General features: G+C 39.9%; 1 protein-coding gene across 3 annotated transcripts in view; it reads right to left on the minus strand.

The window, feature by feature from the left end:
- The window catches only part of ZMAT4 (zinc finger matrin-type 4), a 382,280-nt gene that overhangs the window by 167,256 nt on the left and 197,800 nt on the right, over window positions 1-17,224 (minus strand). For all 3 annotated transcript variants that reach the window (XM_055296035.2, XM_055296034.2, XM_055296033.2), the window contains exon 4: window positions 2,464-2,620. In XM_055296035.2, the coding sequence (XP_055152010.1) occupies window positions 2,464-2,620 (157 nt within the window). The remainder of the gene's footprint in view (window positions 1-2,463; window positions 2,621-17,224) is intronic.

Consider the following 17,224-nt stretch of genomic DNA (forward strand, 5'->3'; position numbering starts at 1 on the left):
AGCCAGGAAACCCACTTCTCCAAAGCAGATCATAAAAACCAGAAACCCCTTTTCCCCAAAGCCAGCCATAAAACCTAAAAACTATTACTCTAACTTTCCCCTCACTCCCTTCACCTTTCTGTGTAAAAACTGACCATAAGGAAATTATCTGATTGACCTTGTTGGAGAGTAGGACACTAGACCCCCTTTCCAGAGAGGGTCCCGCCCCACAGCCAGAACGAAGGAGTGCTGCTAGGAGAGGCCAAGAAGAATCTAGACAGACAGGCCTTGCTGGGTGTCCCCACTCTGCCCAATAGCATTAAAGCATTCCCTTTTTGTGCAATCATATTTCTACATGGCTGCCCTTACTTTGCTGAAGTAACCATAAAAATGGCCAATTTCTACTGCATTTGGGTCTTCATTCTGAGGGTGCTCGTGCACACACATTGCATACATTTGCATGTCTTTTCTCCTGTTAACCAATCTGCCTCATGTCTGACTACTTGCTTCCTCTAGTAGGAGGCCTTGCTTTCTCTGCTCCCTGCCAACAGCTGGGTTGACACCAACCCAAGCCAGGAGCCAGTTTAGCTTCCTAGGCCCTCTGATCTGTCTGGTGCTGCCACTTTCAAGATCCTTTCTGCTCAAATCAGCTGCAGAGGGGAATGGATGGGAGGGCACACTGCAGAAGGGGGTATGAGCTGGGTGTGAAGGGGGTGCTGGCATAAGGCAGGCCCAACCTGAGCCATAGCTTTCGGTGCACCACACCCTATTCGTTCCCTTCTTGCCTATCCAGCAACCTGGTTTCTGCAACAGGGAGGGCTGAGCCAGTCCCATGAACAGCCAAGACTAAGCCATTAAGAAAAGGCTGTACTTCGTTTTTTCCTTTTCCTTTGGAATATATTGATGACAGCTAACAAATTACACTCAAGTTCTATTTCCCAGATCTGAGGGTGTTTGAATTCAGGAAAACAATTGGATGCTCAGTTGTCTTGAAGCTGTATTTAAATTCACAAAGAACTAGTTTTGCATGTGGCGATTTTTTTTTTTTTTTGCAGAAAGAATAACTCTCCCATTTGCCGATTGATGTGATAAGCAAACACACACCTTCTCCTCTTCCATCATTGCCTCCAAAACTTAATTTAACAGTAATATTCTGCTTCAGCAGAGAGAACAAATGGGCTGGTTATTAATTCATGGAAAACAGGTAAAAATTTTCCAGTGACTGTTTTTTTGAGGTGTCTATTTTAAGAGATTTGATGGGGAGTAGGTTACAAGGTGAATATGCAACCTTTAAGGGAGCAAGAATCAGGAGTTTCAATTGACTGGCTGCTTGTCAAAGGCTGATACGCAACCTGTGCCCCCAAACACACAGAGCTTGTCTCCAGATTTCATGTGTTTTGCAACCACATCCTATGCCTGAATGTCACAGCCGCTTTTACAAAAACAATGTTGTTTAGTTAAACTAAATAGAAAAATACAGTAAAATGATTCCTTGTGATTCTCTAGGTAAAATAATACATTTTTTCTTAAGAAAAACAGAGGTAAGGATAAAAGCCAAGCATTGTTTTAGGCTCTCTTGACTTTGCAAAATGCCATTTACAAAGTAATTACACCTGCAGTTTATGCATGATTCATTAGACAGCAGATAAAATGTACTGCTAAATTTTAATCACATGAAAAGAGCAAGCACCATGAAATATGCCCCCAACTTCTCTGGATTATAACCTGTTTGGTCACATTTCTGCCACAACATAAATCTTGTCCAAATAGTTTATCTTGATTAAATTGTATCAGTGTTTTAGTTTCATGATGTGATAGACCTCTGAAGAATTTATTTTAGTTAGCAATTAGAAGGTCAGATCATCGGTTATCAATATTTAAGGTTTTACTTGTGAAAGTTAATAGGCTTGAATCACAGGATCTCCTGCAAGATGAATCACAGGATCCCCTGCAAAGACGATGAGAATGTCATCTCAGAAAAAAAAAAAAAATCAGTTCTTGGCACACTAAAGTAGTTTTAAAGATTACAGTTTTCCTTTCTTTTCCTCCCACTCTCCCCTGCCAAGGTAAAAAAAGGATGATGTCCTGCATTATACAGACATTGGTAGGAGACCTCTCTATTACACATAACACAGCATGCATGATCCACACTAATTGCAGACAGAATCTGGGAAACAGAATAGATATCACATCTTATATAATACACAGTAGGCATGATAGACAACATCTTGCAGAATGCACACAGCTCTTCAGCAGATGCAAGCTGAAGGAGCCAGGGTGATAGAATGAGCGCCCGAAATGGTATTTAAGGGTCTTAGGACAGCCAGGTCTGCTAAGGTCTGCCACCCATCCCTTTGGGATTTGAGTGACGTCTACCATTAGGCTCTGGTTCTGGCAACTGCGTCTGAAGGAGGAGCATGACCCGCATGACAGGCCAGCACTTGGTTTTCAGGGTCTCCCCACCATCACTGTTCCTGCACGTACCTGTGGTCTTTAATGGGGTCTTCTCTCCTAGCAAGAGTTTTAACCTCTTGGCGTGGATTTTGCCTTGATAATGGGAATCGGCCACCACCGCCGAAGTGAATGACATGTTGCAGAGTGTGCAGCACTTGTTCTTATCCACCATGTCGGCATCACTTCCCTGCGTGGGGAGAAAGAAAGGCCACGTGTGAGAGAAGCCCATTCCATTCTTTTACAAATGAGACTTATCCCAGACGAAATAGTGTATTGAAACATCTAGTTTTTGTTCTGCAATCTCTCTCTCTCTCTTTTTGCTTTGCTTTCTACTCATCTTCTTTTTTTAAAAAAAAATTTTTTTATTATACTCTAAGTTCTGGAATACATATGCGGAAAGTGCAGGTTTGTTACGTAGGTATACACGTGCCATGGTGGTTCACTGCACCCACCAACCTGTCATCTACATTAGGTATTTCTCCTAATGCTATCCCTTCCCTAGCCCCCCACCCCCTGACAGGCCCCAGTGCAATATCTTTTTCTTCATGATAATCATCATCAAAACTTACTCAATGACTGACTTCGACATACAGTTAGTAGCTATTAATGCCAGTTACTGGGATTTCAGGACAAATTTGTAGAGATGAGTTATCCAAATAAAAACGGGGCCCACAATTAAGAGAGAGCACATTGAGCCTGGCACGGTGAAGGAAAGCAGTCTCTAATTGGACCCATTATACTCGTTAAAGTCAGTAAAATATCAAAGTTCAGATAGCCTGAATTATTTAGCAGAAATTATCATTTGTTATTCCGCTCTGCTTTTGACCAATTTTAGCCTCACCAGGATACATGGCCATGATGTTCAAGATTTTTAGAGATTTCTTTAAGGAATTGAGTGTTTTTCATAATTAATTCTGTATCATAAAGCTATGATGACTATGCTGGCTGGATTTTCTGGGAAAGTTTGCATAATTTTCCTTTTTTTCAGGAAAGGTGATTCATTAAATGCTGCACAACATGTTTAAATCCAGCTGGATTTTTATTCCTTTGTAAGACTTAATGAAAATGAATCATAATTCAGAAAAAAAAATAAATCTTTGGTCAGACCACGTGACCTGCTATTGTGCACGCAGGTCATCATTTATCTATACTTACGAAGGGGAAGAGTAATCCATTGCTTCCCCTCCTGCTTAGTTAGAAATGGAGGGTAGAATAGACCTTTAGACAAGAAGTTAATCTATTCCTTAATGGTGCAGCAATAGCCGAGCATCTCTTTGTTAAAGAGTAAGCTGGAATGAGTATGTGGCCCCACAATGGCCCCTTCTCTTATTCCTAGTGAGCCCAGAGAGTACAATTTAAAATTGGATGGTGAGGATGATGAGGGTGGTGACTGGCTGTAGGAAGGGAATTACATATTTTATCTGTAGAGTAATAAGATGTCCAGACTGCTAGAGAGTGTTGCCTGGCAAATTATGTGGTAGTTAGGAAATGAACTCCTTCCTCCTTAAGGCATTAGTCTGTAATATCTCTGATAATTAGCATTTCATCCTTGGAAGGAAGGGGTTGTGTGTGTGTCCCAGGAGCAGGAGGCGGGCCTGATGTTCAGGGAGAGACTTCAAACACTGGGGCTGGGATGGAGGTGGTCAGTGAGTGGAAAAGGACCACTGGAGAGAGGAGGGGCTTTCCCAATGGGTCCTCTCCTGCTAGGAAATCTAGTAGCCCTGAGGCTGTGCCCATTGACAATACTCTTGCCGAGGGTTTCAATACTGAAAGCCGAAGTGCTTTCAGTTTTCTCCATAGAGAAAAAAACAAAATAGTATGAATGCTTTTACTTCTATGTGGAATACTATGGAAATGAAATGGACCTGGAGGGAAGGGGCAGGGTTGGCTTCCTGGCTCCCCGAGCTACCTACCTCCTCAGTCAAGCCTAGGAGACAGCATGGAAGCCAGGGAGATGGCATATACCAGGATCACCAGGAAGAGGCAAATCAGGGAGTTCCTGAAGGGTTCCTGCCCATTAAATGAGGAGTAGATTATGCAAGAGGAATGAGAGACCAAACTTGGTGCCTTTTTACGACATGCTAGAGGATATGTGTTAGTCTCCCTTTTTAAAATTTGTGTACATTTGAGGGATACAAGTGCAGTTTTGTGACACAGATATATTGCAGAGCGGTGAAGTCTGGGCTATTAGCATAACAAAGAACTAAAAATAGAACTACCATGTGATCCAGAAATCCCACTAATGGGTATCTACCCAAAGGAAAAAAAAAATCATTGTGTTAAAAAGATAACTTCACTCTTATGTTTATTGCAGCACTATTCACAATAGCAAAGATATTGAATCAATGTAAGTGTCCATCAATAGACGATTGGATAAAGAAAATGTAAATGCACACACACACACACACACACACACACACACACCATGGAATACTACTCAGCCATAAAAAAGAATGAAATCAAGTCTTACCCTTTTTTAAAAAGGAAGATTATCAGGGTGAAAGTGGGTGCTTGAATTATACCATTTTTTTTAACTACTTATGCATGACATACGTCAAAGGGTGTAATTTTTTAAAATTAGGAACAAGTTCAGAAGCCAGAGCTTAATTCTCAGTCTTAGAATCTGTGTATCTGTTCATCTGTGCATTCTCTTTAGAATCTGTGCATCTCTTCCACCACTTCCAGTGAAAACTCCAGCCATGCCTGGCCTTTCTCCCTGAAGCTCTAACCGGTAGAAATGTCTAAAGAAAGTCTAGAGGCCCAGATACAGAGGCCAGCATCGTCATACAAAATGACTGAGAACTAGTTTCCAGGGCAAAGAGTTGCCCTTAATGAATGAAAAACAGATTTATGGTATTTATTTACCCAACACATTTTTTAAGGACCTATAATTGTGTTAGATGCTGTGGTAGATGAATATGACTCCATGCCCTGTTATCAAGGAGGCTGGCACCAGGAGAACTGGAGAAGTAGACAGAAAATAAGAGGAAGTATTATAGTCAAAGAACTAGAGTCTCATGTTGGACTCACATACTCCTAATTGTAAGATTAAAAAAAATTAATGTAAATCAGGACTGTTTGTGTGGGTTTTCATCTTTAAGCCTTCTTAAAGGAAATGCTGGAATGCCCTTCTGAATCGCTTCGTGTCTAATTCAGTCATACCAGAATCTGTCTTCCTGGCTCATCACTTCCTGGAGGTGAAGCTGCTGCTTTTTTTTTTTTTTTTTTTTTTTTTTTTTTGCTACAGAGTCTTGCTCTGTCACTCAGGCTGGAGTGCAGTGGTGCCATCATAGCTCACTATAGCCTGGAACTCCTTGGGTTCAAGCAATCCTTTCACCTCAACCTCCAGAGTAGCTAGGGTCACAGGCACATGCCACTACATCTGGATAATACTTTTTTATTGTGTGTAGAGAGAGAATGTCTACAACCTGTTTTCTGGGCTGGCCTTGAACTCCTAGGCTCAAGCAATGCTCCTGCTTTGGCCTCCCAAAGTGCTGGGATTGTAGGAGTGAGCCACTGCACCAGCCTGAAACTCCTTCTGGCTCCCTCTACTGTCTAGGAGAAGTGAGAACCAGCCTTTGGGTCTCCTGGGTGCCTTGTACATTCTTCTTCTACAGAACATGGAATTATTGCACTTACTTGTTTTCATATTTGTCCGCCTCATGAGATGGCAAAACTTCTTTAAGGTCTAGGAAATTGTCTCATTGATAGGGAGGAGCCAGCACCTAGCACCACATTTACCACACTGGAGGACCTTCAAATGTGCACTGAATGAATGGAGCAGAGGGTTCGTTTGTGGGATTAGTAACTTGTATGACATAAAAGTCAAGAGGAGACAGGTAACACAGGGAGGTCTATGGCAACCCAACATTTTTCCAACTGAGAGAAAGATGGCCAGGTAAGGAACCAGAGGTGACAACAATTTATAAACCAACTTGAGGGTTCAGTAGGGAAATATGTTAGTTTCACAATGGTAGTTTTAATATATATTCCTAGATTTCTGCTCTCCTGGGCAATCTCATTATCATATAGAAAAATAAAAAATAATAGAAGAGGAAAACCAATTCTTATACAATAATGTATCATGGGATATAGTTATGCCATAGTTGTAAAAGAGGGACCAGGCAATTTTAGGTACCTGACAATAGAGGGGCTGTGAGGCCCTGAAAAGTTAGGCAGCCTTTCATGCCAACAGTGCACACTTAGTGAGATACTTTACAAAAGGGGCCAGTTATTCACATGGTGCAATTCTAACTGCCACTAACACTAACTGCTCTAATGACACTGGTGGATACACAACTATGCAGAATTTTTTTTTTTTTTTGAGATGAAGTCTCACTCTGCCTCCCAGGCTGGAGTGCAGTGGTGCGATCTCGGCTCACTGCAACCTCTGCCTGCTGAGTTTCAGTGATTCTCCCATTTCAGCCTCCTGAGTAGCTGGGATTACAGGCGCACACTCTATGCCTGGCTAATTTTTTGTATTTTTAGTAGAGATGGAGTTTCACCATGTTGGCCAAGCTGGTCTCAAACTCCTGCCCTGAAGTGATCTGTCCACCTTGGCCTCCCAAAGTGCTGGGATTACAGGCATGAGCCACTGCCGCTCAGCCCACTATGCAGAATTTTAACTGCACATTCTTAGCCACCAAAATCCCAAATTAATGGCTCTTTGCAACTCTAAATTATATCATCTGCTATGGTTTGAATGTGTTGGAAACTTAATCGCCAATGCAACAGTGTTGAGAGGTGGGACCTTTAAGAGGGCTGAGCCCTCATGAATGGATTAATGCTGTTATGGAGAGAGGAGGTTTGTTATCAAGATAGTGGGATTGATGTAAAAGCAAGTTCAACCCTCACTTGCTCTCAGTCACTGTGTGATGCCCTCCACCATGTTATGACACAGCAAGAAAACCCTCACCAGATGCAACCCCTCAGTCTTGGACTTCCCAGCCTCTAGAACCACAAGCTGAATACATTTATGTTCATTATAAATTACCCAGGCTGTGGTGTTCTGTTACAGTAGCACAAAAAGAATTAAGACATCACTTTCATTAGAGTATCTTGCTGCATCCAGAGCAAGGTTGATATATAGCCCGGGGTAGAAACTCCATAAAGTTTGATTAATTGACCCCAATGAATATATTTAAAGTTTCTGGCTTAAAGATTATCTTTAAAATATGAGTTTCAAACTGGAGGCAAAAATTCAGTCAGACTTTTTAAATGCAACGTTCATATTGCTGAAAGAAATAAAAAGAATGTTTGTGGAGTAACCTAAGGCTGCTCAGTCAAAACATTTTGCAAAGTTAAAAAGTTTTCAGAAGAATTCAATCAGGATGGAAAACCTCACTGACTCTGGCTAGAAATCTAATCCCCAAACACCTTTCCCGTTTGTTATAAAGATTTCTTTAATTTAATTCAGATGATTGTCCTCATTCTCTTTTGCTTAGGTGAAGGTAGAAAGCCTAAGAGGGAGACATGCACTTTCAGGATGGCAGTGAGGTGTTCGGTGAAACTCCTTATGGAGAAAACACACGTGTTAGCTAAGCTTCACTCAGGCATGCATCATAGTGCTGCTGGCCTTGAGTTCAATGCTAATCAATCACTAGTACTTACATCCAGAAGGAGAGAGAGGAAATTCACTGATCTGTATGTGAGACCACTCCAGAAAATGCTCAAGAAACATGCATAGAGAGTAATGGAGCGATGGAAAAAAGTTGTCTAAATTTGTGAATTCCAGAGATAACAATCAATAAAAAAGCATAGTGGATAGCGTTGTTGTCAGGCTAAAAAGCAAAGAAATTTACTATATATATGTATATGTATATTTACTATATATATATATATGCATATTCAATAAGGTGTCTCTAAACAGAAACACACACAAACTAAGGTTTCATATGGATGGATTGACAAAAATATTGTGACCAGAGGCCTCCCAGACCTAATTCTGTATTTTACCTAGGAGCAGTGGCTCAGCATTTGCTAATTCAGTGCTGACAACTTTATAGAACATAACTACTGTGGAAAATGAGAATTGAATGTATTTCATTCAAGAGAAATAAAAATATATGTCCACATAAAAACTTTTACATGAGTTTTTGTAGCCACATCATTCATAATAGCCCCAAAGTGGAAACAGCCCAAATGTCTGCCAACTGCAGAGGGAGTAAATAAAATGTGGTATGTCCATACAAAGGTATGGTATTTGCAACCAAAAGAATAAAGTACTGATACAGGCTACAACATGGATGAATCTTGAAAACATTATGCTAAATAAAAGAAGCCAATCCATCACAAAAGACCACATAATGTATGACTGCGTTTACACGATATTTCCAGAACAGGAAAATCTATAAATACAGAGAATGAATTAGTGATTGTCTAGGAATCAGATGGCAGTGGGGGAACAGGGAGGAGGGAGATGGGAGGGGAAATGAGGAGTGATTGCTAATGGGTAAAGAGTTTCCAGGGTTACTGTAGATCTGGCAGTCACACGGCTCTGTGAATATACCTAAAACCCTTGAATTTTATACTTTAAAAATAGGTGAGTTTTGTGACATATGAATTGTGTCTCAATATTCTGTTCTAGAGAAAAAGTCTGAAAGTTTCATTTAAATGATTTCAAAAGCCCAAAGATATGTTGAAATTTGAAGCTTAAGTTGTTGGTTTTTTTCTTTTCTAGGCATCCTCTACTTGTAGGTGAAACTCTTTCAGGAAGCGAATAATAATGAGGAGTATTTTGTTCATGTTGGCTCCCGTGTAGTATATGGAATTTCTTTGAGCACTGGCTAGACATTCTATGATCCTGATCACTGGTGTTCATTTCGGCAAAAGACATTCTGTGGCTATAATGAAACTCCACTTGGCAGCTGCTACTAAGCTACACCTGAAAGCAGCAGTCATCTGATACCTTCTGCTAGACACAGAAATAACTGCACCTCTCAGCACATACCGTGTAGTAAGATAGAATGTCCAATAAATGCTACTATTTCCATTGTTATGCATGTTCTGGTTATATTCTGGTATTTAACTTTGAAGGAAAGCAGAATGCAGAAAATGATGTCTCTTCTCTCCCACTTTACTGGGATCAAAAGGCCTGGAAGTCACATTTCCTGATTGACTACAGGGTCCTGGGTAACGTTGTCTCCCACTGTTCTCGCTCATGCATCCCGTTCCACTCCATTTGGGTCAAGCTGTTCTCTCTCCTCCTGACCTGTTTAAGTCACATCCAGATATCAAGGTCCATTTTCTCCAACAGTTCTTTCAAGATGTCTGCAAATTTCATCCACATCTTCCTTCCTGACCTCTCCCAGTCCTTAACATCCTTGCCATACATTTTGATTTGGTCCTGCCCTTTAATTTCCTTATTAGCATTTTGTTTTTGTTTTACAATTGTCTTTCTAAAAACATCTTAAAGGTAGCAAATTTATAAGAACTTTAGAAATTATCCTCCCATCATAGCCAGTGCCTGACACAGGTCTGGATTTATAAAACAGACTTGATAAACATGAACTAAATAGTTGAAGGACTTGACATGGCCATTCATTAACCATTTCTAACTTGGTCACTTAACTCTGTTTTCCACCTAATGTACTATCTCCCTTGCTTTCTTACCAATATGATTGCTTTGTCTCAGGAAAAGGCCAATTGGCATAAAGTGGCATTCATACACTGTACTGAAATGGATATAATTGGAATGACATGTTATTGTGTGAGTTTGTCCACATACAAAGGATGTGTCCTACGGCTAGAAGGTAGGTGATGTTCAGAGTCCCATGGGGAAGCTATAGTGTCTACAGGAAGGCTGGCATGAACTAGATAGATATATGCCCTGCTATTTGGATACAAACCACCCACTCTGTGGATGAAAACTCCCAATTTCCATAGTATTGGGGAAATGGTAATTTTGATAATAAAGGAAAGAGAGAATGAAGATTTCTACTGAAGAGAAATGAAGAATTCTGTTTGCCTTTGGGATTTGGATGGCTTTAGTTTGTTTATTCAGTCACTGAAGAAATATTTAAACAGATGGTCACAGTAGTTGCAAGACCCCAAAAGGGAGAAATCAGCCAGAGTTCCTGAGAGAGGACAACTATGTAAGTTAGATAAGCCCCACTAACCAAGAGAAGTGGCTAAGAAAACGCGACAAATGAATAGAGGGACCGGAGAGAGCAAAGGTGGGATGAGAGGCAGGTGGGAAGATCCCAGCACTTAGTTCACAGTCTAGAATTAGATGACTTAGATATTTAAATGTGCTTATTTGCTATCTGTCTCTGACCACTATTCAATATTGTACACCCAGTATCTAGAGCAGCATTGTCCAATAGAAATACAGTACAAGCTGTAAATGAGGCCACATTTAAATATTCTAAATGATATATCTTTGAAAAAAAGAATCATGAAATTAATTTCAAAAAACATTTTTTCAAATTTATTTTTTAATTGACAGATAAAATTCTATGCATTTGAAGCACATATACATTGTGGAATGGTTAAATCTAGCTAATTAACATATGTATTGCCTCACATAGCAATAATTTTTGCGGCAAGAGCACTTAACACCAACTCTCTTGGCATTTTTCCATAATATAATGTATCATCATTAGCTATAGTCACCATGCTGTACAATAGCGCTCTTAAACTTATTTCTTCTTTCCTTTCAGGATGTATTCAACATAAAAATCATTAATGAGGTATTTTATATTCTTTTTCTCATACGAAGACTTCCAAATCAAGTGTATATTTCACACTGATAGCACATCTCAATTCAGACTACCTGCATTTCAAGTGTTCAACAGCTCTTTTGAGTGAGTGGCTACTGCATTAGACCATGTAGCTCCAGAACTGAGTATTTATTTATTTATTTATTTATTAGGTTTTTTTTTTTTTTTTTTTTGAGACAGAGTCTCGTTCTGTCGCCCAGGTGACAGTGGTGTGATCTCGGCTCACTGCAACCTCTGCCTTCCAGGTTCAAGCGATTCTCCTGCCTCAGCCTCCCGGGTAGCTGGGACTACAGGCGTCTGCCACCATGTCTGACTAATTTTTTGTATTTTTTTAGTAGAGACGGGGTTTCACCGTGTTAGACAGGATGGTCTCGATCTCCTGATCCCATGATCCTCCCACTTCGGCCTCCCAAAGTGCTGGGATTACAGGCGTGAGCCACTGCGCCCGGCCAGAACTGAGTAATTATTAAATATCAGTTGAACTTAAAAATGAATGAATAAATGAGGTGTCAGTGGATAAATACATAAATAAATTCCCAATTTTAACAGGTCAAGAAAATGAAGCTCAGAGGGTTTAAATTCTTCAATATGTCACCTTTTCAGAAAGTGATGGAACTGATTTTTGAATTTTTGGCCAAATTCATGGACGCATTGCCATCTTAGGTCAGTCTTCTTGTCAAAAACTCTCAACCACGCTTTACTACCCCAAAATAAATTCCTTATCATGACATTTAAATTCTGCTAACATCTAACACTCAACACACTTTTCTGGTCTCTTCCCCCACGGGTGCCTTTCAGACATAATATGCTCTAAGCAAATTGATTTTTTTCAAGGTTAGGAACACCAAGCAGCCTGCCAAGAAAATGGCTCAGAATCCCAGCACTAAAATCTTCTGCTCCTCATCTCCCGGCTGCCTGTTTTTGTTGGATGCTGCAGGTAAGTGAAGATTCAGTCCCACTGAAAGGTCTCACTTTCGAATCAGGTGGGGAGCACATGTCTCCCCCACTAGATTAAGCTCCTTCCGTATCTTTCTATCTCTGCCTTGGCACATAGTAACTTGAAAACTCATTGAATGATGAGTGTATGAAGAAAAACTAAACAGTTGATTGAACTCTCGCTCTCCTCCAGCTACCTTAAGGATATGCCTACCTGTCTTTGTTCACATGGTTCATTCCAACTAGAAATGCCTCGTCTCTCTATATGCAAGGGCCACTCAGATGCAATCTCCTTCATTAGGCTTCCCCGGGACATCCCATCACAAAGACAGCTGATGCTTCCTCACTCCCACAGAACTTCATTCAGGCCTGCCCCCCCCCCACCCCACCCCCATCTGAGAGCACTAAGCATATATCTTATTGTCTCTAATTGAAACTTAATTATTTGGGCTGAAAAGATGTCATCTCTAAGCCCCAGCACAGTGTTTCATGTAATGTGGTATTAAAAAATAGAATATTAAGTTTAAAAAAGCAGATTCAGATTCAAAAGATACTTGATGAAGCTTTGGCTGTAAGTGCATTGGATGTCACTTACAATTATTAAACATGAAATTCCTCCTCTGTCACATGGGGAGTAAAACCTACCCTATCTGCCTATTCATAAAAAGATAAAAGAGTGCATTGTATGGAAACAGGCTTTGTAATCCAGAAAATACTATTCAAAAATATTTGTATGTAAGTCAAATATCTTGGTGTGTGAGTACGTATATGTGTGTGTATACATATATAATACACATATGTGTGTATATAAAGTGTGTGTATGTATGTGTGTATATACATGTAATCAAATGGTTTAAAAGAATAGATGCATATTATCTCATTTCATTTACTTCATGAAATTTACTTATATTTGATGTTTTTTCACTTATTTAGTGGCGTATATGTTCAATACCATTTTTTTCCTATTATATGTCTTGAGGGTAGAAACTCTGCTTTGTTTATAGCTATATCCTTGGTGTCTATAATAGGACCTGCCATTGACCATTTAATAAATATCTGTTGATTGATGAAAACTACGTACATACAAAATAAAATGAGAGTTCTTGGAAAATGTTGGCAGCAGTGGTATCATTTTTTAAATCTCTCTAAATTCCCAAATAAAAATAGAACTAGAAAGGCAAATAAAAAACTCACAGACAATATTTATTACAAAACTAGGTGACAAGGTTGTTCTCATGAACCTCAAAACATAAGTGAATGGAAATAAACCAGTAATAGCACAAAATCTGCATGCTATCAACATCTGTGCAGGGAAATAGAGTGAGGCAATGAAAGCTCTCCTGGACCTAGAGCCGGAGGAACCCTCAATAGCAGCAGGTATTCACAGAAAGCCTGGCATCCCTGTGTGAGAACGGCAGCTGGCATCAGGAGCACATGTCCCATCCCCACAACAGATTATAAGAGAGGTCTGTGGAGAGCCTGGAGGGGCAGACACAGCCTAGACCTGCAATTTTTCCATACAACCCACCAGAACTTTTTTCAGGCCACAGCTTCATACTGAGGAGAAACTGCTGAGAGTAGAATTCAAACTGAGGACAAAAATGATGGAGACAAAACAAAGAGAAGGTTCAGACAAATGTGGGGGAAACTGGAGCTAATACACTTCAGTAAACAAACCATTCTGTTCTTAAACACTAGACTACCCTACACACACACACATACTCTCTCTCTCTCTCAGAGAAGCTCTGTTAAGTTAGGAAAGCAATCTCGATTTTTTTTTTTTTTGAAAGTGAGTCTTGCTCTGTCACCCATGCTGGAGGGCAGTGAGTGGCGCAATCTCGGCTCACTGCAACCTCCGCCACCCAGGTTCAAGTGATTCTTCTGCCTCAGCGTCCCGAGTAGCTGGGATCACAGGTGCCCACCACCACGTCGGCTAATTTTTGTATTTTTAGTAGAGATGGGCTTTCACCGTGTTGGCCAGGCTGGTCTCGAGCTCTCGACCTCAGGTAATCCACCCACTTCGGCCTCCCAAAGTGTTGGGATTACAGGCATAATCCCAACAAACAAACCAAAACAAAACAAACCATAAATTGAGAAAACTCTCCTACAATTAAAATTAAAGGAAGTATATGCAATCATCCTTCAGTATCCATAGGGAATTGGTTCCAGGACCCCTACAGTTGTCAAAGTCTGCAAATGCTCAAGTGCTTGAAAGAAAATGTCACTGTTTGCATATAACCTACACGCATCCTCCTGTAGACTTTAAACCATCCCTTCATTACTTCTAGTACCTAAGAGAATATAAATGCTGTGCTAATAGTTATACAGTATCTTTTATTTGTATTATTTTTATTTCGTTTTATCAAATATTTTTGACCTGCAGTTGGTTGAATCCATGAATGTGGAGCCCACGAATATGGAGGGCCAACTGTATCGAAAGAGCCTCATGTATACCCCTAAATCTCAACCCAAAGCAATCAACACAAAAAAATTTTTCAGTAAAATTACTAAACCGTATAGAAAGATATTTTTAAATTACATGAGCCTTTAAGAAAAAGACGGAAGGAAAACAAAATTAGATTATCATCAGATATTTCAACTGCAATGTTTTATTTCAAACACAAACGATGTAACATATTTTAGATTTGCAAAATAATGTGTGACAAATTTTGTATATCCAGCAAAGCTGACATATAAGTATAAAGGCCCCAGTGAGGAAACAGGCCAGAACTCAGGGAAGCTTATTCTCATGAGCTGTCTCTGATGTGCCTACTAGAATGTAAGATTGATTTTCATAACCAAAATGACTGTGGAGACATTGATATAAGAATTGGTAGTAGTTGAGCCGGGCATGGTGGCTCATGCCTGTAATCTCAGCACTCTGGGAGGCTGAGGCTGGCAGATCACGAGGTCATGAGTTTGAGACCAGTCTGGCCAACATAGTGAAACTTTGTCTCTACTAAAAATACAAAAAATTAGCCGGGTGTGGTGGTGCTCGCCTGTAATCTCAGCTACTGGGAAGGCTGAGGCAGGAGAATCTCGTGAACCCCGGAGGTGGAGGTGGCAGTGAGCCGAAATCGTTCCATTGCACTCCAGCCTGGGCAACAGTGTGAGACTCAGTCTCAAAAAAAAAAAAAAAAAAAGAATAAAAACTGGTGGTAGTCTGAGATATATACATATAGATATATAAATAGATATAATTAAGATAAATAGAACCAATAGGGATAAAGTACAGTGTATAATGGCTGTAAACTCAGATACCACAGATACAGCATATTTAAAGATGGGGAGACACTGGGGAGAATATGTGCTGCAATAAAGAGATTTAATTTCTCAGTTAATTATACTGGTGCTGCAGCATCACTATTGTTATTCATGGGATATGTGCAATATTATTGGATAAAGTATATCAATAATTATGGAATATTCTAATTCATCGTTTCCTGTGTCTTTGTGAACCAACATACTCAGTGTAGACAGAGTGAGCAGATGGAATACAGGAGAGTATCAAACCCTATAATTGTGATTTGAATTGGAAGTGTTCGTATAAACCCTTGAGATATCATATAAACATATATACTTCTTAATTCTAACCAGTGAGGAGGCCTTAAAAACAATGACAAACTCTACAAAACCTCCCTAGCACTCAAAGACCCTAGCAATCTTGAAGTGCCATTGCCACAAAAAGAAACCCAGCCTTTTGTGGCGGGGTGGGGGGAAAGACTAATTCTAGGAAGTGTGCCACATGATCCTGGAGTATCTTGCCATGCTAGACAACAAGAAAGTTAGGAATGACTACTACAGTCACGACCCAAGGACTCAAAGGCAACCTTGAAGCAAATGAGACAATTGGATCTTTAAAAGGATCGAGACTTTTCTTTTTTTTTTTTTTTTTTGAGACAGAGTCTCACTCTGCCACCAGGCTGAAATGCAGTGGCGCGATCTTGGCTCACTGCAACCTCCACCTCCCAGGTTCAAGCGATTCTTCTGCCTCAGCCTCCTGAGTAGCTGGGACTATAGGCACGTGCCACCATGCCCAGATAATTTTTTTTTTTGTATTTTTAGTAGAGACAGGGTTTCACCATGTTGGCTAGGATGGTCTCGATTTCTTGACCTCATGATCCACACACTATGGCCACCCAAAGTACTGGGATTACAGGCATGAGCCACCGTGTGCGGCCAAGACTTTTCAAATAGCTCCAAATACATGAATTCATACTAACATTTCCTAAAAACCTGTTTGTTCACCTTTGTAGAATGATAGGGAACCAGTTCTTTAATTAGACATTTGATAAAAGAAAAGAATGAAGCATTTTTTCTGCTTTTCCTAAAAGAATTGTAGCACAGAGTATCAAACAATAAATGAGAAAAATCACTTGTTCTAAAATTATTCCAATTAATCAATGAAAAAAAATAGAAGAAAACAGCTTTGCAACCTCCAATGAATTAATGGATCTAGGCATTGGTCATCAACAGCTGCTAACATCACAAAAAGAGAGACAATCAGATATCATGTGCCTCTTAATGAAAGAACTCAACACCGTTTATAGTCTTGCCGAATGTATCAACCCCAAATCCAATCAAGTCTCTGCATCCATCTGCCAATTTTCAGAGAATGGAAAGGACAGAGGAAAGTGTTGAATGGGGATCACAAGTACACAATCAGCAAAACCTATACTTTAGAAAACTCTTTACATCAAATGCTCCCAGGTTCTTTTATAGGTAAATGGTAAAGAATGAAAGATGGAGAAGAAACCTGCAGACTAAAATAGATGTAAAAAGTATGTCAAGATTTTTAAAATTGGGCAAGATTAAACTATGCTCATTAGAGGGGTACATTAGTGATAAAATTATACAAAAACTCAGGAAAGTGATTCTGGAAAAGTCAGGAGAGTGGTTACCTCTGGTGGAAAAGAGAGGGTCAACCTTGGGAGGAGACAATGGGAAAAGCTTCTGGAATGATTGGCAAAGATCTATTTCACAACCTGGGTAGTGGTTATCATAGTGTTTACCTTAGGACTCATTAAGGGATACATCTGTTTTCTAAATTTTGTATATGGGTTTTATTTTCTAATAAAAGGTTTATAAAGGATGAATTCCAGTTTAAAATGTACCTGGTTAGCAGCCCTAGGTGT

Source organism: Symphalangus syndactylus, chromosome 10 (genome assembly GCF_028878055.3).
Source record: "Symphalangus syndactylus isolate Jambi chromosome 10, NHGRI_mSymSyn1-v2.1_pri, whole genome shotgun sequence".
In the NCBI taxonomy this organism is placed as follows: domain Eukaryota; kingdom Metazoa; phylum Chordata; class Mammalia; order Primates; family Hylobatidae; genus Symphalangus; species Symphalangus syndactylus.